At 50.3% G+C, this 27,814-nt stretch overlaps 2 protein-coding genes across 11 annotated transcripts in view; one reads left to right on the forward strand and one right to left on the reverse strand.

The window, feature by feature from the left end:
• Positions 1 to 2,600, reverse strand: part of OPA1 (OPA1 mitochondrial dynamin like GTPase) — a 53,521-nt gene extending 50,921 nt beyond the window's left edge. For all 5 annotated transcript variants that reach the window (XM_081190065.1, XM_081190063.1, XM_081190064.1 and 2 more), the window contains exon 1: positions 2,465 to 2,600. In XM_081190065.1, coding sequence (XP_081046191.1) covers positions 2,465 to 2,493 — 29 coding nt within the window. In that variant the 5' untranslated portion in view covers positions 2,494 to 2,600. The remainder of the gene's footprint in view (positions 1 to 2,464) is intronic.
• Positions 2,601 to 4,324: 1,724 nt separating this feature from the next.
• Positions 4,325 to 27,814, forward strand: part of LOC308584847 (putative cation-transporting ATPase 13A4) — a 52,080-nt gene continuing 28,590 nt past the window's right edge. For 3 of the 6 annotated variants that reach the window (XM_081190020.1, XM_081190024.1, XM_081190025.1), the window contains exons 1-9: positions 4,325 to 5,460; positions 12,322 to 12,495; positions 13,944 to 14,081; positions 16,905 to 16,975; positions 17,076 to 17,156; positions 18,350 to 18,419; positions 20,414 to 20,548; positions 21,859 to 21,931; positions 27,167 to 27,298. In XM_081190020.1, the coding sequence (XP_081046146.1) occupies positions 5,398 to 5,460; positions 12,322 to 12,495; positions 13,944 to 14,081; positions 16,905 to 16,975; positions 17,076 to 17,156; positions 18,350 to 18,419; positions 20,414 to 20,548; positions 21,859 to 21,931; positions 27,167 to 27,298 (937 nt within the window). In that variant the 5' untranslated portion in view covers positions 4,325 to 5,397. Of the gene's footprint in view, positions 5,461 to 6,128; positions 6,174 to 11,607; positions 11,733 to 12,167; positions 12,219 to 12,321; positions 12,496 to 13,943; positions 14,082 to 16,904; positions 16,976 to 17,075; positions 17,157 to 18,349; positions 18,420 to 20,413; positions 20,549 to 21,858; positions 21,932 to 27,166; positions 27,299 to 27,814 lie in introns of those variants that run through there. The other 3 variants (XM_081190022.1, XM_081190023.1, XM_081190021.1) reach the window with 3 other exon arrangements.

Below are 27,814 nucleotides of genomic sequence, written 5' to 3' on the forward strand. Positions count from 1 at the left end.
CAGATCACAGGTTTCAGAGTCCTCACCCAAGTCTCTGGGAAATCCTGGGATCAGCAACTTATGAGTATGGAGAAGCACACAAGTGGTCATCCTATGTTATCATCTACGTACATCATGGTTAAGGTACAGTACCTAACCAATACTGAAACCTACATTATAACACACCAGTCCAATTGTTAGGTCCTAAGTCGCTACGTGGCCCTTGTGTAGCTGGCCGGACATGAGGAAAACACAGCCACATGCTTTTGCTGTTACAGGAACATCACAGCGAGATTAAAGTCTTTATAAAACTCCCAATTCAGTGGCCACCGAAACACAGAGAGTTCCTTTCAATCATGCATTGGCTAAAAAAAAAATGTCACTACAACTTGGGACCAGCTGCTTCCTTGCTGCAGAGTTGCAAGGAAAGCAAGCACTCCAATGCTAGGAATAATAAATTATTATTATTACTTATTATTATTATATAGACAGAAGGCATCCGCTGTTGTGGCTGCGAGGAACCCCCGGGGCCCCTTCCAACTCCTCAATTCTATGGCTCTATCATGGTCATTTGTTAAATTTATATGCTGCCCTTTGTCCAAAGACCACAGGGAGGTTTCCACCTTCAAAGCACAAAATGCATAACGTAAGAACAGCAGCAAAAAACACCCTGCCTTCATATAGGACAGGCATAGGCAAACTCCGGCCCTCCGGATGTTTGGGACTACAATTCCCATCATCCCTAGCTTACAGGTCCAGTGGTCAGGGATGATGGGAATTGTAGTCCCAAACATAGCTGTCAACCATCCCTTATTTGGCGGGAAACTCCCTTATCCCAACGCCGTGTCCCGCTGCTGTCCCTTATTGATGATGTCCCTTAAATTTCCCGGGTTTCATGCTCGCCCGGCTTGGGAGGGAAGCAGCGGCTTGGTGTCCTCCGCCGCGAGAGAGAGCGTGCACATGAGCTACCGCGTCTCCATCTCTCCCTTTTCCCCCTCAGGGGTGTGTCGTGAGGAGACGGGTGGCGGCGGGTGGGCAAGCAGCCCCTCTCTTGCGAGACTTCCGCCGCGCTGCCAGGGGAAGCTGGAGGTGGTGGCTGAGGAGGCAGCCTGAGGGAGGAGGAAGAGGAGGGGATGGGGAGGGACGCAGAAGGGCGGTGCTTCAGTGGTCGCTGCTGCACTGCAACCACCTCATGCTGGGCTCGCGGGTGGTGTGGGCATGAGTCTCTCTCCCTCCCCCCTCCCTCTTGGGCGGGGAAGGCCGATGGAACTCCTTGCACCAGGATGACGGCAGCCCCGACGTGCTGCTTAGCATCCCCTCCAACCAGTGCAGTATCTTAATGTAGTGATTTCCCCCTCTGCATCCCTTTCATAACTCTATTTTTATAAATCATTTGTCCATCCATAGTTGACAAATTTCTGTCAATCCTACAGAGCCAGTGTGGTGTAGTGGTTAAGAGCGGTAGTCTCGTAATCTGGTGAACCGGGTTCGCGTCTCCGCTCCTCCACATGCAGCTGCTGGGTGACCTTGGGCCAGTCACACTTCTCTGAAGTCTCTCAGCCCCACTCACCTCACAGAGTGTTTGTTGTGGGGGAGGAAGGGAAAGGAGAATGTGAGCCGCTTTGAGACTCCTTAAAGGGAGTGAAAGGCGGGATATCAAATCCAAACTCTTCTTCTTCTTCTTCTTCTTCTTCTACCAATGTATGTAACTCTTGACAATAGCTTTTGAACTAAATTATAACCTTTCCCCATTCTTGATTAAAGAGGTCCTCTTCCTGGTTTCTAATTCTGCCTGTAAGCTTTGCCATCTCGACGTCGTTCATCAGTTTTGTCTGCCCCTCTCCTTTGGTGGGAGTTGTAGACCCTTAGGATCATCTAGTCCAACCCCCTGCAAAACACACAGTCAGTGGCAGCCAAAGCAGCCTGGCTCCATCAGTGGCGGATTCCTGTCTAAGCTAAGCCAAAACCCCTTATTTTGGCTGCTGATCCCTTGCTTTCGAGGCTGCTGGTCCCTTGTTTTCAACTCTATAAGTTGACAGCCATGGTCCCAAACACCTGGAAGGTTTGCCTATGCCTGATATAGGAAGTGCATGCGGCCCGAGGGGCGGGGTATAAATGATAAAGTCCTTATTCTTGTCCATGATTCTCCATCACCATCCTAAATAATAATTTTATTCTTTCTACCCCGCCCCCCTGGCAGGGTTTCCCCAGCCACTCTGGGTGGGCGGCTTAAGGCAAATATTGTCTTTTCATATTAATATTCCTCCAGTGTGGAAAGCTTCCCTCCCCCGGGGGGGCGCATGCAGCCCCTCGGGGGGAGGGCAGGAGGGGCGCGGGGAGCCATTCCGCCCCCTCGGGGGGGAGGCCGGTGTGGGGCCCCCAAGGTCGCCGCCCGGGCGAGGGGGGGGAGGTTAGGCCTGAGGCCTCCGGCTCCCTCTCCCCGCCCCCCCCCAGCCCTGCCAGGGGGCCGCCCCCTCCTTCTCACCAGGCGGCGCGGGCGCTGCTCCTCCACATCCCGGCGTCTCTCTCTCTCTCTCGGCCCGCCAAGGGGCTCCCTCGCCGCCCGGTGCGCCGCCCAAAGCACGCCGACGCCGCCGACGCCCGGAAGCGGAAGAGGCGGGCGGAGCGCAGGGAGGGAGACACCGCCCCGTCGCCGAGGGACATAGACGCACGAAGCCTAGAGAGGCGGCGCCGCGGAAGGGAAGGGGCGGGGGCGGGGCAAGGGGAGGGGCTGGAAGGATCACGTGGTGCTGGATGCTCCGCCCCTGGCAGAGCCTCTCGCCGCCAGAAAGGCGGGATCCTCCTCCGTGCAAGCCGCGAGTTCGAGTCCTGCCCTCCCGAGCGAGAAGGAAACGGGCAGAAGAGAGGGGGAAAGAGTAATAATAATAATAATAATAATAATAATAATAATAATAATAATAATAATAATAATAATAATAATAATAATAATAATAATATTTTAATAAATAATAGTAAATAATAAATTTAGTTTAATGGTTGCCATCAATTTGATTTTTATTAATTTTTATAATGAAATGTTTTAGAATGTTGCACTATTTTATTGTTGTTAGCCAACCTGAGCCCGGCTTCGGCTGGGGAGGGCGGAAGATAAATAAAATTTATTATTATTATTATTATTACAGAGACATCACCTTGCCAACAAAGGTCCGTATACGTAAAGCTCTGGTTTTCCCAGTAGTGATGTATGGAAGTGAGAGCTGGACCATCAAGAAGGCTGATCGCCGAAGAATTGATGCTTTTGAATTCTGGTGCTGGAGGAGACTCTGGAGAGTCCCATGGACTGCAAGAAGATCAAACCTCTCCATTCTGAAGGAAATCAGCCCTGAGTGCTCACTGGAAGGACAGACCCTGAAGCTGAGGCTCCAAGACTTTGGCCACCTCATGAGAAGAGAAGACTCCCTGGAAAAGACCCTGATGTTGGGAAAGATGACTCATGTTCAGCTTGGGGTCCCCCAAGACCCCTAGATCTTTTTCACATGTACTGCTAGTAAGCCAAGTCTCCCCCATCCCATACAGTCATACCTCGGGTAGAATGTGCTTCAGGTTGAGCGCTTTCGGGTTGTGCTCTGCGGCAACCCAGAATAATGGAGCGTGTTACTTCCGGGTTTTGCCGCTCGCGCATGCGGAGAGGGTCAAAATGACATCATGCGCATGCGCGGAAGCAGCAACACGCGCAGACGCGCTGTCGTGTCTTACGTTCCACTCAGGATGTGAACGGGGCTCTGGAACGGATCCCGTTCGCATCCCGAGGTACCACTGTATTTGTGCTTCTGGTTCTTCCTGCCTAAGCGCAGAACCTGACATTTGTCCCTATTGATTTATACGAATTATGAAGCACGGCACACAGAAGGGAAGTGTCTTCAGCATATAATATGGTCTGGCTTGTATAAATCCATCATTCACACACACACATGTATACATATTTTTATATATGTATAATCACTATAGGGACGCAGGTGGCGCTGTTCTCTAAACCACAGAGCCTAGGACTTGCCGATCAGAAGGTCGGTGGTTTGAATCCCCGTGACGGGGTGAGCTCCCGTTGCTCGGTCCCTGCTCCTGCCAACCTAGCAGTTCGAAAGCACGTCAGAGTGCAAGTAGATAAATAGGTACCGCTCTGGCGGGAAGGTAAACGGCGTTTCCGTGTGCTGCTCTGGTTTGCCAGAAGCGGCTTAGTCATGCTGGCCACATGACCCAGAAGCTGTCTGCGGACAAATGCTAGCTCCCTCAGCCTATAGAGCAAGATAAGCGCCGCAACCCCAGAGTCGTCCACGACTGCACCTAACAGTCAGAGGTCCCTTTACCTTTATAATCACCACCTGATTCCTCTAATAAAAAAAGTAAAGAAACATTGACAAAAGAGCCACAATCGTAGGAAACCAGTGTATTATTGTGCTCAGATCCTGCTTGTGAGTTTCCCACAACTGGCATCTGGTTGGCCAGTCTGAGACCTGGATGCTAGACGGAACGCGGCTCATTTGGCCTGATCCTGCGGGCTCTTCTTATGTTCTCAAGCAGGCTCTGAGTGCGAGAGCAACTCTTCTCTCCTGTGGATTCCAGGTAATGGGATTCAGAAGCATCGCTGTCCAGACTGGAGGCAGAGCAGAGCCACCAGGGTCCAGAGCCGCAGACATCTCTCTCCTCCATGAATTCGCCTCGTCCTCTTTTAAAGCCATCCAAGTTGGTGACCAGCCCTGCCTCCTGTGGCAAGGAGTTCCACCGATTAACTCTGCATGTGCAAAGGAGTGAATCTTCCACCGTTCGACTTCATGGGATGCCCTTGAGCTCGACCGTTAGGCGAGATGGAGAAAAAGGTTTCTCTGTCCCCTTTCTCCGTGCCAGGCACCATCGCATGAACTTCTCTTCCTCTCCTGTTCCCTTTTCCGTCTCCTTTCGCCCCGCTGAGGAGGTGGGTCTCTCCTTCGGTCGCTGAGCCCTGCCAAAGTTTGGCAGCACGTGGCAAAGTTCATTTGTACAGAGAGAGAGAGGCGGCGATCAATCAAGACCTGCTTTTCTGCTTCTGACAAACACGCTGCCCGGCTCAGAGAAATCCCATAATCTTTCCTGGCGAAGCACTCCCCTTTTTTGGCCTGTCCCCAGCAGAAGAATGCAGCCGGGCTCCGTCTCCCCTCCTCCAGTGCTCTCTCTGAACGGGCCAAGGATCTTCTGGCAGCAGATGCCAGAGCAGGACGGGCGAGGAGGGCCAGGTGAATCCTACCTGGAGCCATGGGGCGGAGCTGTCTGTCTGGAGGAAGGTGTGTCCCTAGCCAGCTTCCTTGGCATATAAGGGGTGACCCCTCCCGGGTGTCCTGGCAAGGCTTGCAGCAGCGACAGTGACCCTGGGGAGAGTCCGGGGAATACTTAGAGGCCTCAGGAGACCAATGCAGACAGCTTCCCATGGGGAGGAAACATGGAGGGAACCACCAGGCTTTGCTCAACGAGGGAGAAGAGGCTGAAATGGTGAGTCCCAGACCCTAAAAGCGCAAGCGGGTTGGGTGCGCTGCAGCGGGTTGGGCTGGATGACCTTTGGGGTCCCTTCCAACTCTGCCATTCTATGAGTCCCCCTCTAGCAGAAGCGAGCAGGGAGCCAATGGGAGCTTGGAAATGGAAAGGGGAAAGCTGTCTTTTGCCAGCTGTTTTTGTCGATAAGTGTTTCCTTCTGCTCTGGTGGGTAGGACTTGAACCCAGGGCTTCAAGTTACAGGAAAGGAGATTGCGATTAAACAATAGGACTTGAACCCAGGGCTTCAAGTTACAGGAAAGGAGATTGCGATTAAACAAGAACCTTCTGACAGGAAGAGCCGTTTGACAGGGGAGGAAGGCGATGGACTCTCAGAGGAAGTTGCTGAATTAGTCAGGCCAATTTCTTTGTAAGGCAGCGGCCTTAGCTGACCTCTTGGATGTACCCATCAGCATCCCCAAAGAATGAGCCAGGGTGCAAGAGACAGGACTGGAGGAGGGGCCTCCCCCCCCTCACCTGCCTGCTAGGTAGGAGAACAGGATCCAGAGAGTTGTGAGTGAGCAGAGCTGGGAGCAGGAGACAGAGACTCGCTTGCTCTGCGCTGGACCCAAAGCCGGGACTGCATCCTATGCTCAGGTTGTGTCTGCGTGCAGATAAACCCAGATATCCTAAAGGCACTGCAGGGTCTTTCGTTCCAAGGAAACTGAACCCAGGTAAAGTGCCTTGAACCCTGGATTATCTCTAGGCTCAGAAATTGGGGTGGCGCAGAACATTATGCTAAATATGTGGAACACGTTCAGCTTAAAGCTTTCCCCATGGAGACTCCTGAACCAAATGGAAACCCTTCTGGGAATACTAAGTTTCTAACTTAGCAGCAGTCCTGCGTTAGCTCTGCTCTGCTTCCCATGGGCAGCTCCCAAGACAGCGCCTGCTGCCCATTCCTGGCCGTATCCTGTCTTGCACAGCAGCAGCAGCAGCAGTCCCTTCAAAGGGTTAATTTCTCCAGATCTCTTTCAACACAATAATTGTTGCCCAGAGGGATTATGGCTGCGGTCCTGGGCAAATTTACCTGCGGGCAGGAATCCAAACTGAAATCAGACGGATGGCTGTCTGTCATGGATGCTCCAGTTGGAGGTTTCCTGCATTGCTGGGGGTTGGACTAGATGGCCCCTGAGGGTCCCTACCAACTCTACAATTCTCCTGTACAAACCTCAGGGTTGCATCCTCTCCTAGGAGGCTGGTCACATAAGCCTTTCCGAGGACTATGCTAGACCTGACGTTAAGAGCGTCCTTAGAAACAAAGTCTGTTTTGAAAAATGGAAGGAGCAGGAGCGGAGGTCCCGATTCTCCTCGGGGCTGCTGTGCTTGCAAAGAAGCGCTCTAACCCTTTTGTCCCCAACTGACTCCGGAGTGAGTCACTGCAAGTGACTGAACCAGCAGGACTCACCCAGACGGCTGTTCCTCCAAAGCGGTAACATCAAGTAATGCTGTGAGTCGTACATCCTCATCTCTGGCAACCGCAGGGACGCCCGCTGCTGCTGCTCCTGTTGAGCTGGTTCCACCGATTTGGGGGGGAAAGTCGCGTTTCCAACAACAGCGAAAAACAGACCGTAAAAGGAAGCGGAAGGAAGATGAAGAGCAACGGAGAACGTCGGAGTCAAAGGATCAAAGGCTAGACTGCAAAAGTTTAAAAGGCTTGGGAGAGCAAAAAGGTCTGCTCCTGCCCCCCCCAAAATGGAAAAGTAGGCGATTGATGGTGGTGGTGGGAGCTCTGTTCAAGAGACCCTCCCTGGTTTCCACCTGCCTCTGCTTTCCATCTGTCCATGCGGGGCTTCATGACTACAGAGAGAGGGGAGAGAGTGGGAGCCGCTAGGCTTTGCTTGCAAAATGCTGGTGGACAAATTCTGCTTCTTTAAACGCCAGCCCTGCAGTGTCCTTTTGTTGCAGGGAGAGGGATCAGGGCTCGGCCGCTGACTTGGCACAGGCAGAAGAAAATGGCAGAGACCCTGTTTCCTGCTTAGCGCTGGGTTCCTGCTTTCTGCAGCGCCCCAGAAGCTCCCCAAGACCATCTAGTTGCCCAGGGCTCAGGGCCGTCTTACCCATAGGTGCGAGGGGTGCGGGGCACCTGGGGGCTGGGCTCTCAGGGGCACCAGGCCGAGAGTCCGGGGCCCGAGAGTTGAGTCCAGGGAAGAGCCTGTCCGTCCATCGGAGCTCCGCGGGCGGCTCTTCTGCTGCGGGCGGCTCTGCGCTGCGAGTTCGGGGGCGACCGAGCCAGTGAGGCGACTGGCCAGCTCTGCCCTCCTACGCACCTGGTACTGGGCAACCTGGGGGGGGGGAACCAGGTGGATCTTTGCACCCTGGCGCCGCATGTGCTTCAGACAGCCCTGCCAGTGCTCTAGAAGCAGTGCCAAGCCCTGCCCTTATCTGCATGGCACCGTGTGGGGCAGGTGGGCATGGCTTGCCCCCAAACAGTCTCGCAGGCCCATTGGGTGAGAGGCTGGCAGGCCAAGATGGGCCAGAGGTTACACCATCATTTCCAAGTGCCCCCCAAATGCCAAGACCATCATGAATGACAACCCTTATGCCACTACGGCTCCTCACTGTGCCACGCAGAGTCCTGAATTCTGGGTGGGTCAGATATAGGATCTCCCATGTCTTTATCTATGTGCTGTGTGGAGAAGTACTCCCAGTGCCTGTTTTCCTCTTCCCTCCTGATTCTTTTTTCCTCTTGTGTCATGTCTGTAAGATTGTCAGCAGGGACTGCCTTTTTTTTAAGGTTTGCCAAGAGCTTAGATAAACTTCAGGTGCTTTGTAATTAATGACGGTGGTAGCATAAACTGAATTTAATAATGAAAAGAGTGATTTTAAAGTGGTGCCGAAGAGCCAACGGGAAAGCCTTTTGGAAGTCTCTTGTGAGAACTGCTGCTCTTGGCATGCCGGCCCCCCGAGAATTGACCAGAAGTCAATACGGCCCTCGGCCTTTAAAACCTTGGCCGCCCCCCACCTCCCCAGTGTCTGCTGCAGTTTCAGATGTGGCTCATCTCTTGGGCTAAACTCCCACTTGGTTTTCCTTGAAGACGTGCCATCGGGGTCTCTGGTGAACGCGCAAGTCCTGCAACTGCAGCAGGCAGCCGTTCTGTCAACCCATCAACCGCACAGTTTCGTGCAAAAACTGGATTTAAAATGTTTGTGGTTTTTGGGTAGTTGTTTCTTTCTGGGTTTGGTATTACTCAGCAATCTGTGGCATGTGCTTAGCCCACAAGCTGTGATCCAAAGGAATGATGCAGATTACGCAACTGTTTCCTTTTGGTCATTTTAATCATCTTTGCGGCCGGACGGAGAGCCGGCCAAGTTAAGGATGGGGTGTTGCTCTGCTGCGGCTGGAGGGAGGCAGGAATTGTGGCAGGTGGGGAAGGAGGGGCAGAAAGAGTATCTGCCATGCAGAGTATCGCCTTCACACTGGCATTTGCCTCTGCCTCTCAAAAACTCCCTCACTTGCCAAGTCATAAGCAGATACTGAGCCTGGATTTGAGGCTTTTCTGTGGTTCCCGTCTCAACTTTTTGTGGTGGTGGAGACAGATACAGTGCTCCTTTGTGCTACACATAGTGAAACTCTGGAACTCCCTCCCACTGGAAGCAGTGATGGTCATCAGCCTGGGTGTCTTATGAACAAAAGAGGTTTACAGACTGTCTCAAGGCAAATCTAAAAAAATGTAGTATAAACACCGACAACTGGGAAACACTGGCCTGCGAGCGCTCCAGTTGGAGAACAGCCTTTACCAAATGTGTCATGGGCATTGAAGATGCTCGAACTCAGGACGCAAGGGAGAAACATGCTAAGAGGAAGGCACGTTTGGCAAATCCACACCCTGATCAACTCCCATCCAGAAACCAATGTCCCCACTGTGGAAGGACGTGTGGATCCAGAATTGGCCTCCACAGTCACTTACGGACTCACTTTTAAAAACTGTGTTCATGGAAGGCAATCTTACTTGGCTACGAGTGATTGCCAAAGAGAAGAGAGAAGAGGATTAGGCAAATTCGTGGCTGTTGAAGGCTACTAGCCAGGAGGGCTTTGCTGTGCCTCCGCAGAGAGAGGCCACCAGCTGGGATAACTTTAAAAGAGGATTGGACCAAATCATGGAGGAGGAGGAGGAGGAGAGGGCCAGGGACAGTTGCTGGAAACTGCCCAAAGAGAGGGTTGCTATTGTGCCCGGATCCGGCTTGTGGTTCTCCCGTTGGGCCACCAGGTCGGCCCCTGTGAGAACGGGATGCTGGCCAGGGTGGGTCGCTGGCCTGATCCTGCCGGCTTGTCTTATGCTCTTCTGTTCCATATCCCAAGCGGCTTCAGGGGCAGGTGGGTCTCTCAACCTCCTCCATGTCAAGAGGTCTGAAAGGCACCTGCTCAAAAAAGCAGATTCATGCATTTTTCATTTGACCCGGGGAACGCAGGAAGGATGGGTTGTGATTGACATATGCAAATAGTTACAACTCAGTTGAGCAGTTGGGGGAGTGGTGCAGAAAAAAAACAAATTACTCCTTAACTTAAAGAAAACAAAAGAGACCATTGTGGACTTTAGGAAATGTAAACTGAATATTCAGCCACTTATTATTGAGGGGAAGTGTGTGGAACAGGTCTTGGTGTTTTGATTTCTGGGAATGGAGTTGAGAGACCACCTAACCTGGGGAGAAAACAGCAAAGACCTCGTGAAGAGAGCACAGCAGAGGTTATATTTTCTGAGAATCCTCCGGAAAAACAATCTCCCAAAGGACCTCCTGATGGCATTTCACCATTGTACTGTGGAGAGCGTATTAACTTATGGTCTGTGTGTGTGGTTTGGGAGCTGCACGGTCAGGGGAAAAACAATGCTGTCCAGGGTTGTCAAGACTGCGGAGAGAATAACTGGGTGCACTCTTCCCACCTTGGATCAAATCTATGTTTCCAGGTGCCATAAGAAAGCTGCAGAGATAGCGCAGGATAGTGCGCACCCCGGAAATAATCTCTTTCAGCTTCTACTTTCTGGAAGAAGGTACAGGGTTATAAAGACTAGGACTAGCCGCCTGAGAAACAGTTTCTACACAAATGCCATTCTGGTTCTAAACACAGCATAAGGAGTCTCTATAGTATATTGTATTTTAAAATGGGGTTTCGAGTTTTTAGGTTTAGGTTTTAGATTTTCAATTTCATTGTTCTGTATGGGACAATGACAATAAAGATATCGTATCGTATCGTATCAGTTAGGGAAATGGGGGTTCAGCTCTACCTGGAGAAGCCATCAGGAAGTGAACCCGGATCCTTCTGCCTGCCGGACAGACGCTCTTCCTCTTACCTGCCTGCTCTTTCCCATTAAATTCCAAAGTTCCCTTCTTAGTATTGTCAGGGCTGCCCAGGAAAACATGGTGGGGTTGTGTATAAAATCTCTCACAGGCACACATGCTCAATGAACAGAAATCAGAGAGGAGCTCGTGTAATTTCCCGGAGGTGTAGCCTACAGAATCCCTATGGTGGTTACAATTTCAAATTGCATATAAACCTGGGAGGGGATGGGAAGCACCTACCCAGGGCCAAAATGTTGAGGTTGGTCGATCAAATGTGAAATGGGATCATGGGATGGCAGAGTTGGAAAGGGGCCCAAGGGGGGTCATCTAGCTCAGCCCCCAGGAATCACAAACACTGAGGCTTCCTGCAATCTCTCCTTAGGCCAGGGGTCAGCAAACGTTTTCAGCAGGGGGGCGGTCTGCGGTTCCTCGGACCTTGTGGCAGTCCGGAGTATATTTTGGAAGAAGAAAAATGAAGGAATTCCTATGCTCCACAACTAACCCAGAGATGCATTTGAAATAAAAGGGCACATTCTACTCGTGTAAAAACACGCAGATTCCCAGACTGTCTGCGGGCCGGATTTAGAAGGCAATTGGGCCAGATCCAGCCCTCGGGCCTTAGTTTGCCTGCGCATGCCGTAGGCTTTTCATTCAAGGAGCTTGTAGGTGGAGGTGTGGGGCGGAGGTGCTTTGAACACCCAAAACAAAGAAAGCAGCCACTATCAGAATCCCAAATCGGACTGGAAATTCCATCCCCAAAGCTCCTCATCTTTCCGCAAATGTCCCAGCCTCTGGCATCTATGTACACCTTCTGCCTTTAATCCCTTTGCCCCGTGCATCTCAATATTCTTGAAGATGGCCTCTGTAGACCTGGGGAATGCAAGCTCCAGCCTCGGAGGGTGTGGGCTGTTCTTACATTAGCATCTCGGAGGCAGAGAGCGCATTGCAGCCAGGTGACTTTTGGGTGGGCAGAGATTCAGGAAAGGGGCTGATTCATGAAAGCTGGTGAAATAGACTCAGAGTCGAGAGTGGATTTCATGCTCTTTATTCAGCTCAGAGGAGTGAGGAATGGAGGTTCCCCCGAAATGTCTGCTTTATATACATTATTGACACAATGGGCCGCACGTGATTGGCTAATTCCGGGATTCTCCTGTAGGCCTATCCGGTTGCGGATTCACTACCACCTGGAGCTGGATTGGGTGGCTCCTGTGGACCAATCAGACTGCTACATTCCGAATCCTATTGTTCTAGGACCAGTCAGACTGCTGCATTCTGGATCCTATTGTTCTAGGACCAATCAGACTGCTGCATTCTGGATCCTATTGTTCTAGGACCAATCAGACAGCTGCCTTTTGGATCCTATTCAACTCAGTACATAACAGAGGGTGTGGGATGTTCTTAGATTAGCATCTCAGAGGCAGAGAGCGCAATGCAGCCAGGTGAGTTTTGGGTGGGCAGAGATTAGGAAAGGGGCTGATTCACGAAAGGTGGGGAGAGGATGTTTCTTGACCTACGTTGCTTCCCATACCCTTTCATCTGCAGGAGATGTTTGGCTACAAAACCGAAGTCTGCCGGAGGGCCTTGTGCCTCGCTGGGTATGTCCTGTCCTGCGGGGGCCTCCTCCTCCTCTTCTACTGGAAGCCCGAGTGGGACGTGTGGGCAAACTGTGTGCCCTGCGACTTGGAAGAGGCCGACGTTGTGCTGCTCTGCACCACAGTAGGAGGAGATTTTGTTCTGGAAATGTTGGTAGTGGGAAGTTGGAAAACCCAAGGGTCTTGGCCAGGGGTTCTCAGTTTTTTTGGGTGGGGGCCCTGTCTCCCTGGTTCCATAAACTCACCCCCAGTGCACACTGCCCTATTCCACCCCATAAAAGCATTCTTCAGGTTAGCAGGTGGCACGACCCTCTAAGGAAGATAATGAAACCACAAAATTCAGAAGGGGGGGCATTGTATTTTTCATCTCCAGCGCCACCCTAGATAATCCCCCCCCTCCAGGGGCTCTACGACCCACCAGTGCTCTAGGCGATCTATTCTCAATCCTGTGTTTTGCAAACTCAGCCCCCACCGCTTGGTTATGAAAGCTTCTTGAACTATTTGGATCCTAACCCCATTTTTAACGGCTAAATCAGACCTCAGAGGCTGCGTAGGCACCATAAATTTCAAGTGCACGGGTCCCCTCAATTAATCCTGGGAACTGCGGAGCTACAGTTCCCAGCACCCTTCGAATCATAGAATTGTAGAGTTGGAAGGGACCACCGAGGTTCATCTAGTCCAGCCTTTCTCCACCTGTGGGTCCCCAGATGTTGTTGAACTACAACTCCCATCACCCCTAGCTAGCAAGGCCAGAGCTCAGGGATGATGGGAGTTGTAGTCCAACAACATCTGGGGAGCCACAGGTTGAGAACCGCTGATAGTCCAATCCCTGGCAATGCAAGGATGTCAGCTATAGCATCCCTGACCGATGGCCACCCAACCTCCAAGGAAGGAGAGTCCACCGCCTTCCAAGCAAGACGTTCCACAGCCAAGCAGCTCTTACTGTCAGAAAGGTTTTTCCGAATGTTGAGTTGGCATCTCATAACTCAAAGCCATGGGTTCGAGTCCTACCCTCCGGAGCAGGAGAACACAAACTTGTTCCCTCCTCCATGGGACAGCCCTTCAGGTGTCTGACGATGGCTCTCGTACGTCCTCTCAGTTTCCTCTTCTCCAGCTCCTTCAACCGTTCCTCATCAGGCTCAGCTTCCAGACCCTTGACTGTCCTGGTCCCCCTTCTCTGCAGACCTTCCAGCTTGTTCATCTCTTTCTTAAATTGTGGTGTCCAGAACTGGACACAGGACTCCCGGTGGGGTCTGGTCAAGGGAGGAGAGGGTTCTTAATGCAGGATTCTTTCATGTGCTTTACCTGTCTCGTGCGTAAGAGGCCCAGGGAGCTTGCTCAAAAGGGGTAGAGAGTAAAGTCAGGCGGAAATCTGACTTGCCTGACCAGTGGAATAACCTCAAGTGGATTTGCCACAAGAAGCGCCAGTCTCACCCCAGTAAGTGGTTAGATGCGAGCCTGTGGCAAGGCAGGGCAGGATCCTGCCTCTTTGATCCACCCAGGTCCTCCTCATTACCTGCGCTGTGGTTCCAGGACTCATCATCATTTGGGCTTCTGCTCGCTTTTCTCCAGGACGAATTTCACGTCTACACCCGGAAGAAGGTGCTTTGGCTCTCTGTGGCTGCCCTCGGCCGCCTTGACCCCACGCACCCCCTCCTTACTGACGAAGGCTCTCTCCTGAACAAAGTCATCGCGAGGCCGGAGTTGAAAGTAAGGGGGAGCCCGGAACCGAGGGGCTGGATGGTGGCGTCACACGGGGCCCCCAATTATGTCTCCTTGATTTCATTTATGGATCGCCTCCTGGGAAGCATCTCAAAGCAATTTCACAATGCAATAAAAGAGCAGATACAACAATACCCCCCCCCCCAGTGGTTTAGTTTAATTAATTCAACAAGGTGATGAGCTTGATCTGGCGATAGCTGCTTCTCAAAGTCTGAGGGTCATTTACACCTCTGGTGCCCCCTTGCCTCTAACCAGGTCTTGGGTTGACTTGATGGACATCCTAGACCCTTTTAAAATGTGGCTCTTTGGGGGGATGTGTGTTATTGGGTTGCTGTTCTTATTTTGATTTTATATATTGTGATCTTTTCTGTGAACTATCCTGAGACCTCCGGGTATAGGTCAGTATATAAATTCTAATAATAATAATAATGATAATGATGATGATGATGATAATGGGCCCCCTAGGGAATCCTGCTGCCTCTGGGGGGTGCTCTACCACGTGGTACGGCCCTAGGTTTCCTATATTTCAAAAAGTGAAAATCCGAACACATAAGTTGTTGTGCTTTTTCCTGGATGTCCCGGCGATTTCCACCCAGACGCTGTTTCCGATGGCTGAATCCTGACTCTGTCATGTGGCAACCCTCTACAGCCCCGCCCCTGCAACCTGCTTGGCTCCTCCCCTCAGCTCCGTCCACCAGAGGCCCCTCCCACTCTCACTGCTCTAGCCCCGCCCATAGAAGCCTCCTCCCCTCCTCCTGGGTAGCCAAGTGCGCCTCTGGATTATCCCAGGAGATGCCATGCGCTTCCCAGAGGGGTCTGGCTGTGGCTGAGAACGCAACCCCCGCATGAGGGCTGTGCTTGCTGTTTCTGCCGCCCTGCCAGGGTCATTTATTTATTGATTTATTGATTTATTGATTTTCCAAAATTTTAGACAAACAAACATAAGTCTTAACTGTACTTGATCTAATCTTAGTGACATTGTTAAGTGACGTCCTCAAATCCCCCTAGCTGAATTTCAGTGTATATCATTGTAACAGTTTTCCAAAACCAATTTTTCTCATAAAATTAACTTAATCACTTAACATCTTTCTTTCTTTTCATTTTAACTTTAAACACATTATTCTCTAACATCACATAATTAAATCCTAAGCCTATCTGATATTTGCAAGTTTTTTCCAATTAAATTATCTTAGCGTATTTAAGTCAATAGTCTTTGAATTTCATCCATTCCTCCTGGTACTCCTCCTTGCCAGGGTGATTTATTGCTCTGTTTTACTGCATTAATGCTCCACCAGCTCCCACCCTCTTATGCAGGGGTCAGCAGACCTTTTCAGGAGGGGGCCGGTCCACTGTCCCTCAGACCTTGTGGGGGGCCAGACTATACAGTGGCGCCTCTGGTTGCGAACGGGATCCATTCCAGAGGCCCGTTCACAACATGAGCAGAACACAACACACAGCGGCGCGTCTGCACACGCACAGGTTGCAATTCACTGCTTCTGCGCATGCGCGTGATGTCATTTTGCGCATCTGCGCATGCGCGAGCGGCAAAGAGCAGTGAAACCCGTAAGTAACCCTTTCTGGGACTTCAGAGTCACCGCGGGATGCAACCTGAAAAAACGTATCAAGAAGCAAACTTAACATGAGGTATGACTGTATTTTTTTTGGGGGGGGGAACCCAAAACGAATTCCTATGCCCCACAAATAACCCAGAGATGCACTTTAAATAAAAGCACACATTCTACTCATGTAAAAACACGCTGATTCCCAGACCATCTGCAGGCCAGATTGAGAAGGCGATTGGGCCGGATCCGGCCCGCGGGCCTTAGGTTGCCTACCCCTGCTCTTATGCATCACCCTCCACTGCTGGCTGGCAAGATTTGGAGGGTGGCATCCTTCAAGGGATGTGTTTCAGAAGGAGGCTGGGGTGCGGGGCGTCAGTGGAATCCCAACACCCCGAAATAATAGATCAGAAAAACGAATGCATCAGTCGTGGCTTCTGAGCGGAAAGGGAAAAGGGTCTGGACTCTGCCGGGAACAATGTCTCAGCAGAGGAGTCTGGTCCTGCGAGGAAGGCTTGCTGGGGCCGAGGGTCGTGCGGTGGCTCAGAGCCTCACCTGCAGCCCCAGAAGCTCCCTGTTCGAATCTCGCCTCAGCCACCTGCAGCTCTGGAGCTTCTCTCAGCCGGGAGAGCAGCCAAGAGCGAGGGCAGCTTTCCTCCCTCTTTTTTTAAAATAACTTTTTATTCAAAATTAAAACAAATCATATTATCCAGAAACATATCATCCTTATTCCCCCCCCCCATTTTTCCTCCCTCCCCCCCACAGAACCCACCCCCCAGCTTCCATCAGTTCCAGTCTTTGATTTCTCGAAAAATGCTGTTTTCCGCATGTTACACAGTAGTATAAATCCTGAAACTATGTAGCTGATTATTATCAATAAAAAGTTTGTTTATTCAAAACCAGCCAAGGAGTCCAGTTCGCTTTGTTGCGTCTTCAGATACTTTTTAAAGGGTTCCCATTCATCCTTAAAGTCACAGTTATCCTTGTCCCGTAGCTTGTAGGTCAGTTTTGCCAGTTCTGCATAGTCCACCAATTTTTCTTGCCATGATTCTTTAGTTGGGGTTTCTTCAGTCTTCCATCCTTGTGCTATTAAAACTCTCGCGGCCGTTGTCGCATACATGAAGATGTTTTTCAGCTTTTTTGGCAGATCTTTCCCTACAATCCCTAACAAAAATTCTTCAGGCTTTTTAACAAATGTTAAATGGAACAGCTTTCCTCCCTTGACACTCGCGCCCATTGTTTGGTTTTCCAGGCGAGGTGCCTCCAAGTGCAGAAGATCCGATATGCCTGGGACTTTTCTGCCAAGCGGTTCGTGAAGGTCGGGTGAGTCACCTTGCGACCGGCTGCCGCCTGCCGCCGGCAAAGCACTGGGCAGGAACAAAGGCTCTCTTGTGGTGCTACGGCAGGTCTCCTTCTCTTGCAGGGTCCTCGAGGAGACACAAACCTGCGCAGAGATCCGTGCAAAGTTTGGGTCTGGGCTGACCAGCGCAGAGCAGGGCATCAGGTACTTGCTTTACAGAATCCTAGAGTTGGATGGGTCCCCCAGCGCTCATCTAGTCCAGCCCCCTGCAAAGAAGGAATCAGAACATGCATGCATCCGATAAGGAAGAAGTTGTGGTTGATCTAAAATCAGCCGCTCAAAGCATCATCATCATCACTTTTCGTTTGTATACCGCCTTTCTGTCTTACAATACTCAAGGTGGTTTGCAAGCTGAAGAAACAAAGAATGTACACCTTACAGCAATCTAATGCAATACAAAAATGTGATAATAAAATAAGCAATCTACATCAAATAAAGTAACATTCAACAATCATTAGAATAGTATGGAATAATAATATCGGCATATAAAAATTAAACAGAAACCCACTCTTAACAATTACAACAAATAATTTCGAAACTACAATCAATAAAACAACGGCAAGCCCCAGTGCATAAAATAATACAATACAAATTGAGAAGCAGAGACTGGAGGGTGAGGCAAGGCAGGTGGAAGGAGGTCTTGCCTGGTGGAGTCTCTCCCCTCACCTTGGCAGGAGTGGCGGGGGTCTCCAAAAGGGCAGGCTGGAGCCCCACACAGGGCTAGCTCAGTCCGTGGAGCACGAGACTCCGGATCTCAGAGTTGTGGGTTTGAGTCCCGTGCTGGACAAGAAGATTCCTGCATTGCAGGGGGGTAGGATTGGTGATGGTCCCTTCCAACTCTTGTGGCCCTCACATGCCATCCCTCTGAGGTGGAAGCCCCAGAGAGTCGGGGGGGACAGAACCCCCCGGAGGTCCCTTCTCCAAGGTGGCACCAACAAGACTGCAAGCAGGCATCCTTCAAAGGGCACGGCCGGGTCATGTCCCTGATGAACCAGCCCCTTACGGGGTGGGGAACGTCCTCCTGATGTCCGCCCCCTTTCTGTCCCTTAAAAGCTCCTGCTGTTTGCCTCTCCCTTGCCCCCCCCCCCCCCGGAGTGGGAAGGGGCAGCAGGTGCCTCAGGAGCCCCTTGTATTTCAATGAATTGTGATTTTATATAAACTGTGTTACTTTTGCTGTTGTTGGCCGCTCTGAGTCCGGCTTTGGCTGGGGAGTGCGGGATATAAATAAAATATTATTATTATTATTATTATTATTATTATTATTATTATTATTATTATTATTATTGGTGGACCAGCCATCCCATGGACTCCCTTTTCTCTCTCTTTCTCATCCGCAGGAGTGTCATCTGTGGGCCCAATGCCATCGACGTCGAGATTGCACCAATCTGGAAGCTGCTCTTCAAAGAGGTGCTTCTTCCTGCCAGGAGGCAGCTGTCTCTGTTTATCTATCTTGCTGCAAATACTCTTATCTATTTTTTGTACAGTGGTACCTTGGTTACCAAACTTAATCTGTTCCCAAAGTCCGTTCCCAAACCAAGGCAAGCTTTCCCATAGAAAGGAATGCAAAATGGATTGATCCATTCCAGACTTTTAAAAACAACACCTAAAACAGCAATTGAACATGAGTTTAACTATCTCACAAGAGCATTGATCCATAAAACGAAAGCAATAATCAATGTACTGTACTATAAAATAAATAAGACAGTATTGCAGATGATAAAAATTAAATTAATTTTTTTTCTTACCTGCACTGATGATAGTCATTGTTTGGACGAGGGGCTTTTATCCATTTCCGCAGTCACACAGTCGGTCAATCAGTCTACTGAACTGGGTTCCACACAGTCACAAAAACTAATTAACCGAAAAACCCTCAAAAACAAAAACACAAAATAAATAGCAAAATCAAAAGCACCAAATACAGTGGTATCTTGGTTCTCGAACTTAATCCGTTCCGGAAGTCCGTTTGACTTCCGAAATGTTCGAAAACCAAGGCGCGGCTTCTGATTGGTGCAGGTGCCCCAGAAACAAGAGCTAACAGCTGCCTCGGTAGTTCGGCTTCTGAAAAACGTTTGAAAACCAGAACACTTATTTCCGGGTTTCTGGTGTTTGGGAATCATGGCTTTTGAGAACCAAGGCACCACTGTAAATTGCTTTGAGAGGGTTTTTGTTTTGTTTTGTTTTTTTACAATCAAGTGGTGTATAAATCTTTACAAAATGTCATGTTCTTTATTTATTCTTTATTAAATTTATGTACTGTAGCTCCCCATCACAGGGTTTATGGTATCAAGGCCCACGAATGCATCACATAATAGGCAGCTGAAGAATCGTCCTCTCCTGCCTCTTTCCTTGAGGTTCTCCTTGGCTCCCGGCGGTTGGGCCCCGTTAGCTTCTCCCATCTCCAGGGTGACGCTGCCCTGCCGGGAAGCCAAGCCCTTGGCAGGCAGATTAGCCCTTTAATCAACAAGAGATTTAGCCTGCTCCTGCCAGAACATCCTGCTCTCGTTCCAGCGGCCAGTCCTGCCACCATCGCCATTCGGAATTTGGAGATTTTGGGAACTGACCAAGAGCCAAGTCGGTCTCATGAAAGCCTGGCTTGCAAAGAGGCCTGGGGAGGAATTAGGCCCCCCATGCTGGGCCAAAGGGGAGGTGGAGGGGGCGGCCTTTTCTGAGCCATGGTTGGACCAAAGGGGGGGAGGAAGTTTCCAGGGGGCAGGGATGCTGAGCCTCAGTGGGGCACCCCAGAAGTTGCCCATCTCCCATCAGCCCCAGGAAGATGCCAGCATGGCCAGGGGTCAGGGAGGTGAAGAAGGAGAGGAGCTGGAGCCCCCCACCCACCCAATGATCTTGACTTTTCTGCAGGGCAGAAAGATTCAGAGACTCCCCATTTCCTTCCCCTCCAAACCACCAGCCCAGCCCTCTGAAAAGCACCCTAGTTTCTGGTTCCCCCACATCTATTTCTTTATTTTATTTACTTCATCAAATTTATATACCACTTGATTGCAAAACAACAACAACAACCGCCCTCAAAGCAGTTTACCAAAAGTTTAAGTAATCAAAACCCAGAGAAAGGGCTTGCGTGCCAGAGAGAAGGTTTTGCTTGGGCTAGAGAGCGCCGCCAATGCGTCCAGGATGGGGCGAGGCTCCTGCTCTTGGTGGTGTGGCCAAGGGGACAAGGGGTGGGCCGTGGCAGAAAGCTGCCTGCGAGTGCCCCCAGTGGCATAGCGTGGGGGTGCAGGGGGGCCGGCCGCACCGCGCGCAACATCTGGGGGTTAGGGTTAGGGGGCGCAAATCCGCGGGTTAGGGGGCGCAAATTACTTGCCTTGCCCCGGGTGCTGACAACCCACGCTATGCCACTGAGTGCCCCTCACCCAGCCTCCCCTCTCTTTTCTGTTGCTGGGCAGGTGCTGAACCCGTTCTACGTCTTCCAGCTGTTCAGCGTCTGCCTGTGGTTTGCGGAGGAATACATTGAGTACTCCGTGGCCATCATCCTCATGTCTCTGCTCTCCATCTCTCTCACCGTGTACGACCTCAGGAAGGTGAGCAGGAGGGAGGGGTCTCACCCAGGTAGGTGGGGGGGGGGTGGGCACCTCATCAACCTCAGGCCATGCCAGATTTAAAGGTAAAGGGACCCCTGACCATTAGGTCCAGTTGTGGCCGACTCTGGGGTTGCGGCGCTCATTTCGCTTTCTTGGCTGAGGGAGCTGGCGTACAGCTTCTGGGTCATGTGGCCAGCATGACTAAGCCGCTTCTGGTGAACCAGAGCAGCGCACGGAAATGCCGTTTACCTTCCCGCCACAGTGGTACCTATTTATCTACTTGCACTTTGACGTGCTTTCGAACTGCTAGGTTGGCAGGAGCAGGGACTGAACAACGGGAGCTCACCCCGTCGCGGGGATTCGAACCGACCTTCTGATCGGCAAGTTCTAGGCTCTGTGGTTTAACCCACAGCACCACCCACGTCCCTAGTGCTGGATTTAAATATAAGCTAAACAAGCTTTAGCTCACGGGCCCACTCTCTTGCCCCCCCAAAAAAAAAATTAAAGGAAAAAAAAGCTGAATGTACATTTCCAAAATATAAGATAAAAAACAAATAAAATGAAACCCGCGTACAGCAGCCGTGGTTTGTGTTGTGTAGGCTCCTATGATGTAAGTCATGGGCCCCACCTGCTAGCCTGTTCCCTGCAGGATCTGATCACAAGAGCAGGACTCTTCCCTCCTGTGGTTTCCAGCAACCGGGATTCAGAAGCACGGCTGCCTCCAACTGGGAAGGGAGTGTGGCCAGCAGCCATCCATAGCCCTCTCCCTCTTCATGCATTTGCCCAGTCCTCTTTCAAAGCCCTGTGGAACACCCTCCCACTAGATGTCAAAGAGAACAGCAACTACCAGACTTTTAGAAGACATCTGAAGGCAGCCCTATTTAGGGAAGCTTTTCATGTTTGATGCATTACTGTATTTTAATATTTTGTTGGAAGCCGTCCAGAGTGGCTGGGGAAGCCCAGCCAGATGGGTGGGGTATAAATAATAAATTATTATTATTATCATCATCATCCATGTTGCTGGCTGTCTCTGCCTCCAGTGGGAGGGAGTTCCGCAGTTTAACTCTGTGCTGTGTGAAGAAGACTTTGCAGCTGGAATCCTGCGAGGTCGGAAGGGTCCCCTTCAAAGCAGGGAGCTGACACCCCCCCCCCACAGCTGCTGCCTGGGCTGTAAACTGGTTGGCTGGGATACCAATCCTGTTCCCTTTCTTGGCGCTGGAAGCGCAGCAGGGAAACGAGGGCCGGGGGCCGTTGGGCGGCTCTTGGCTGCTTCCCAGAGAGATGCACCTCTTTTCTTTCCATGTCCACAGCAATCCGTGAAGCTGCACCGGCTGGTGGAATCCCACAATGGCGTCCTGGTCAAGGTCCTCAGGAAGGAAACAGGTGAGCCCAGGACCAGGGCAGGTCCCTCTCCCTGCTGCCTGCTGCACCGCTCTGGGCAGCGAGGGTCCGGATCTCCTCTCCCCCTCCCTTCTCTGCCTTCCCTCCACCTCCACTGCAGCCCAGGAGTTGGAAGGGATCCCCAAAGGTCCTCTAGTCCAGCCCTCTGCAAGGCAGGAATCGTGGCTGAGGGTGAGGTGCGGAAGGGAACTGTCTTATGTGGGAATGTTGTAGATACTAGGAGAGGATACAGCGGTACCTCGGGTTACAGACGCTTCAGGTTACAGACTCTGCTAACCCAGAAATAGTATAGTCATACCTTGGGTTAAATGTGCTTCAGGTTGAGCGTTTTCAGGCTACGCTCCACGGCGACCCGGAAGTAACGGAGTGCGTTACTTCTGGGTTTTGCCGCTCGCGCATGCGCAGACATTCAAACTGATGTCACGCGCATGCACGGAAGCGGCAAATTGCAGACGTGGGTTGCATTCACTTCAGGACGCGAACGGGGCTCCGGAATGGATCCTGTTCGCATCCAGAGGTACCACTGTACCTTGGGTTAAGAACTTTGCTTCAGGGTGAGAACAGAAATCGTGCTCCGGCGGCGCGGCGGCAGCAGGAGGCCCCATTAGCTAAAGTGGTGCTTCAGGTTAAGAACAGTTTCAGGTTAAGAACGGACCTCCGGAATGAATTAAGTACTTAACCTGAGGTACCACTGTATATTGATCATAGGCGCCGACTCCATGGGGCTTGAGGGGGCTCGAGCCCCCTCAAAAAATTTTTTTGGGGGGCTCAGCCCCCCCAATAATCTCGAGCGGGCGCCGTTCCAGCAGAGCGCCGCCGCCGTCCCCCGCCTCCTCCCCACCTGCTCCTTCGCCAGCCAGCCAGCCGCGCGCCCTAATCGGAGAGCCCCGGCCGGAAATCCCGCGAGAACAGGGGAATCCCGACTGGCCACACCTCCCAGCCAGCCAATCGGCTGGCTGGGGGGGCATGGCTTGCCCTATTTAGGGCCGGAGCCACTTTATTTGCATATTCATGAGCTTATTTATTATTCATGAGCTTTCCCGGGCCCCCCCCCAATATTTTTTCTAAGTCCGCGTCCCTGATATTGATTTAATAGCATCCTTCCTCTCTCACGCTTGTGAGTCAACAGCAGAGTGCATTCCCCAATACACACAGCAGTGGAGGGAGCTGCAAGGGCGCCTGGGGCGGTGTGCCCAGGGGCAGAGCGAGCCACCCATGGGGTGGGGCGCACTGCGGGGCGTCTGGAGTCTGCCTGCCTCCTCCCACTCAGCCGCCCTATAGTTGGGGGGGAGGCAGCAGGTGGACCGTTTGGGCAGCAGAGACACATGGCTCCGTGATAAGTGCCACCCGGCATTTTGTCACCCTTCTCAGTGGTGACACCCGGTAAGACCCCTTTTATCCCTCCTAAAAAGAAGAAAGACACAAGAAGCTTCTTTTAAAAGCAACAAGAAGTTTACTCACATTCAGTTCACAGTTGGATCCCTGTAGGCAGAATTCAGCTTGCAGTTACAGATACAGTGTGGCTGACATCCTTGTCAGGATGCGCCCATGTGCTGCTGGCAGAGAGCCAGCAGTGCAGTCCAAGAGGAAAAAAGGCATCAAAAGAGGAAGGGTGACTGGAGCTTTTGTGGGGTCTGCAAGGGTCACGCCCATCTACCTGGTCACTAACAGTAGCAGCAGAGAAAACATGCTCCCCTCTTTATTTTCAGCTTTCTTGGGCACATGAAACTAACCACAATTACCTTGAATTTCTGCTTAACCCTCAAGAAAGAAGGGCATTTTTGCTAGCCAGGTTTAATTCAAATCCATCAAACCTCCTTTGGGGAAGGTTCTCAGGCAGGGTGGAAGGAGAAAGAACTTGCCCAGGTGAAGACCACCTGGTGGAAATTCTCACACATATGGTGCTCAGTTGTAAACTATATGCTGATCTCGGTCAGCAATTTTTGGATCAACTTTGTATCCCCAAATGGAAACCAGAGTCAGAGGTCATACATTTTCCATCACTGGGGAATGATCAGGAGCTCACCAGGTTAGGTCTCTGTTTGGTTATTGTTGTTGTTGAAATACACTGCAGACGTCTGATCTCCCTGGAGACCTAGAGATGTGACGATAGACTGCTCTGCCTCCTTTCTTTTAGCAAATGTTTTGTGCCACTGGGGAAGTGGGAATTCTGTATTGATCTGTTTTGGATGTTTGAATGTTATGCCAATAAAAGGTTTGATGATGATCTGGACACATGCAGCGGAGGATGCTCCAGACCAGCTGTAACAGGAAGTTCAACTGCCTGGACAAACATCCCCCTGTTTGTGTCCACTCTACGCAAACAAGGAATGTTGTATTTGGCTGCTCCAATGGATTACCTCCCACATTTTAATGCACCCTCCCTCTCCACCTGGCAATACGCAGGGGCCCTTGAGATGGGTGTTTCTGTTTGCCCATCTGCTCAGCTCCAAGGAAAGGAACGCTTTGTCTTTGTTTAGGTAGGACAATGGAGTAAAGTCAGTAAAGGACTGGGACATTTGCAGGGAAACCAAAATGCTTGTTTACAAAGCTATTGTACTTCCCACCTTGCTATATGCTTGTGAAACATGGACCACTTCTAAACAACATCTCCAACTCCTTGAAAGATTCCATCGACGGGGTCTCCAAAATTTGTTACACATGGCTTGGGAAGACAGGCGAACTAATATCAGTGTACTTCACCAGTGTTGAAGCAATGATTCTTCAACATCAACTTCGTTGGACTGGTCATGTTGTGCGGATGCCTGATAATCGTCTTCCAAAGCAACTACTCTATTCCGAACTTTAAAATGGAAAGCGTAATGCTGGTGATCAACAAAAGAGATTTAACGTGAGTCTCAAAGCAAATCTAAAAAAATGTAGCATAAACACCAACAATTGGGAAACACTGGCCTGCGAGTGCTCCAATTGGAGAAAAGCCTTGACCAAAGGCGTCATGGGCTTTGAATAGTAGATAGGTAGCCGTGCTGGTCTGCCATAGTCAAAATAAAAAAATTCCTTCCAGTAGCACCTTAAAGACCAACTAAGTTAGTTCTTGGTATGAGCTTTCGTGTGCATGCACACTTCTTCAGATACACTGAAGTATCTGAAGAATACTGTGTATCTGAAGAAGTGTGCATGCACACGAAAGCTCATACCAAGAACTAACTTAGTTGGTCTTTAAGGTGCTACTGGAAGGAATGGGCTTTGAAGACACTCGAACTCAGGACGCAAGGAAGAAACATGCTAAGAGGAAGCCACGCTTGGCAAACCCTCACAGGGATCAACTCCCGCCTGGAAACCAATGTCCCCACTGCGGAAGGATGTGTGGATCCAGAATTGGCCTCCACAGTCACTTATGGACTCACTGTTAAAACTGTGTTTATGGGAGACAATCTTACTTGGCTACGAGGGATCGCCAAAGAGAGAATGACAAAGCACAATGGAGCCTCCACTGTTCAGTTAGGGCAGGTGCTGCTGCACTAAAAGATCAATTTCCTCCAAATGATTAACCATGGAACCGGAGACCTGATCTGAAGCCCAGGGAGAAGCCCAGTTGCTGCTGCCTGATTTTAAGCAGAAAAACCTGAGGTTCCGAATGCCAGAGGAAATGTACTGATGTGCTAAATGCTTCGGTGGTTCTTTGTTTAAATTCACTGGTCCTTCCTATGCGAGGAGCTCGTGTTGGCAGGGGACCCGGGTTCTAATCCTTGCAGCTGCCTCAGGGCTGTTAGCAGAAGCTGCTAGTTGGCTAAGGGTGCTGGGAATTGTGGCTCGGGTATGTGTGTTAAACTACAGTTCCCTGGATTCCCAGGGTGGTGGGGGTGGGAAATATGCTTTAGACGTGTGGGGTGTGTGCAGCCAGAATCCAGAAAATGTGGGGCATGGCAGACTTTCCTGAGTCACCAAGAGGGTTGGGTGAAGCTGGCACAGTAAGGCTGCATTAAATAACAGTTTGCAGACCAAGTCCTCATGTGGAAGCAGGGAGGGGCATTTTTGGTTTCTCTCCGTTTTCCACATTTCTGCATCAGTCTGCAAATTTTGTTTGTTAAAGTCCAGATAAAAATTCATCAGTGAATAGCACATCAGTGTGCAATTTTCCCCAACGCACATTTCTGCAAAGCAATTTCTGTCTGTTGCTTTGACTAATATATTCACTTTTGAGCACACATTACCCAAGCCTGAGCCGTTTAAGGCTTTAAACACGAACGGGAACATCTTGGATTGTCTGCCGAAATAAACTGGCAACCAGCTGTTTTGAGGGGGGGGGGGGGGTTTATACGACATCCAAATTAACTTCAAGTGGAATAAAGCTCTTGTCCCTCTAGTGCAGGAAATCTTCCTTCTGCAGCCAGGAAAGTGATGGGGAAATGCAGGGGAAAGTGTGTGATGCACAAACAACAGGAAGTCATCCAATCGCCCCACAAGAGAATTGGGGTGAATGCAGGGGGGGGGAGAGGGGCTCCTACCCCACAGCTTCTACTCTGCTCCTCTTTTTTCCTTCTTCCTCCAAATAATCTTTATTAGTTTTCCAGTTGCATACTCCACATACACATAATGTGTTGCATTTTGCATTTATACTTGCTCCTAAGCGCTGACTTCCCTCCTTCCTTCTTCTGGTTTTTTTATCACATTCTTTTCATCCATTTTGTATATTGTTATTCATTTTCCATATTTGTCCATAGTAGATCCATAAGGAAATAAATCCTGTTTATACAATTCTTATTGCCTGTTTGTATTCATTTACAACTACTGTTAGTTATATTAATCTCCTTATACATTTTGCTTCTTATTGTTTTCATTTATCCATCACTGTTCTTAATCTTTCCCTTTATGAGGTTTATTCCCAATTCTACTGGTTTCACTATTTCATCTTATCTTTCCTATATACAACATAATTTTTCCCATTCTTTTTGAAATGTTTCCTCGCCTGTTGTCTAATTTTCCATGTTAATTTGGCTATTTCTGCATATTCTATTACCTTCTGTCGCCATTCGTCTGCTGTTGGTATTTGCTGTTCTTTCCAGATCTGGGCTAGCCGCTGTTGTTGCACATAAAAACAATTTCTGGTTGTTCTTGACTATATCTTCTCCTACCATTCCTAACAAGAATGCCTCTGGCTTTTTCAAAAACGTCCATCCAAAGATCTTCTTTAGTTCATTGTATAGTTCCTCTTGATGTTCCAGAGAAACCTTTGCCTCTCTCCACTCCAACCAGGTGCCCAAGAGGTGGAGTCTCGCCATCTGGTGCCCGGAGACACCCTGGTTTTGGGAGGGGGCAGCAGCCTGCTGCCCTGTGACGCCGTCCTGATCCACGGCCAGTGCGTTGTGAACGAAGCCATGCTGACAGGTGAGGAGGAGGAGGAGGAGGAGGAAGGTGGTGTCGCCTTGTGCGGCTGAGGGGTGCTCCCAGGGGGCAAGGGTGCCCTGCCTGGGTGAAGGTGCCCAGGGAAAGTGGCAGCCCCAGAGCCAAGCGCCAGGAGACAGACTCAGCAGCGCAGGAAGAGGCAGAAGCTGCCACAAAATCGGGGCTGGATTGAGGTTGGATGCGGCCCTCAGCTCTGAAGCTCATTGGGCCCTCTCCAGCTGTCCTTTGTCAACAACAAATTGTCACTGTTTCTTTCATTTTGAATATATGCTATATGGTAATTGATGGACCTCATAGGTACCGTATCTCAGGCCATTTGCACATCACAAAATATGTATTTTATCAAAGCAATTGTTGAACTGAAATGCAATTAAGAAGAAGTCTATTAATGGTGAAATAATTATTAAGTTTTAACTTAAAATGATTTTTTATTCATAACTAACTTAACATTGGCATTTGGCAATAACAAAAGTTCCTTTAGAAACGCAGTTTACAAAG

Source organism: Podarcis bocagei, assembly GCF_964188305.1.
Source record: "Podarcis bocagei genome assembly, chromosome: 4".
NCBI lineage: Eukaryota > Metazoa > Chordata > Lepidosauria > Squamata > Lacertidae > Podarcis > Podarcis bocagei.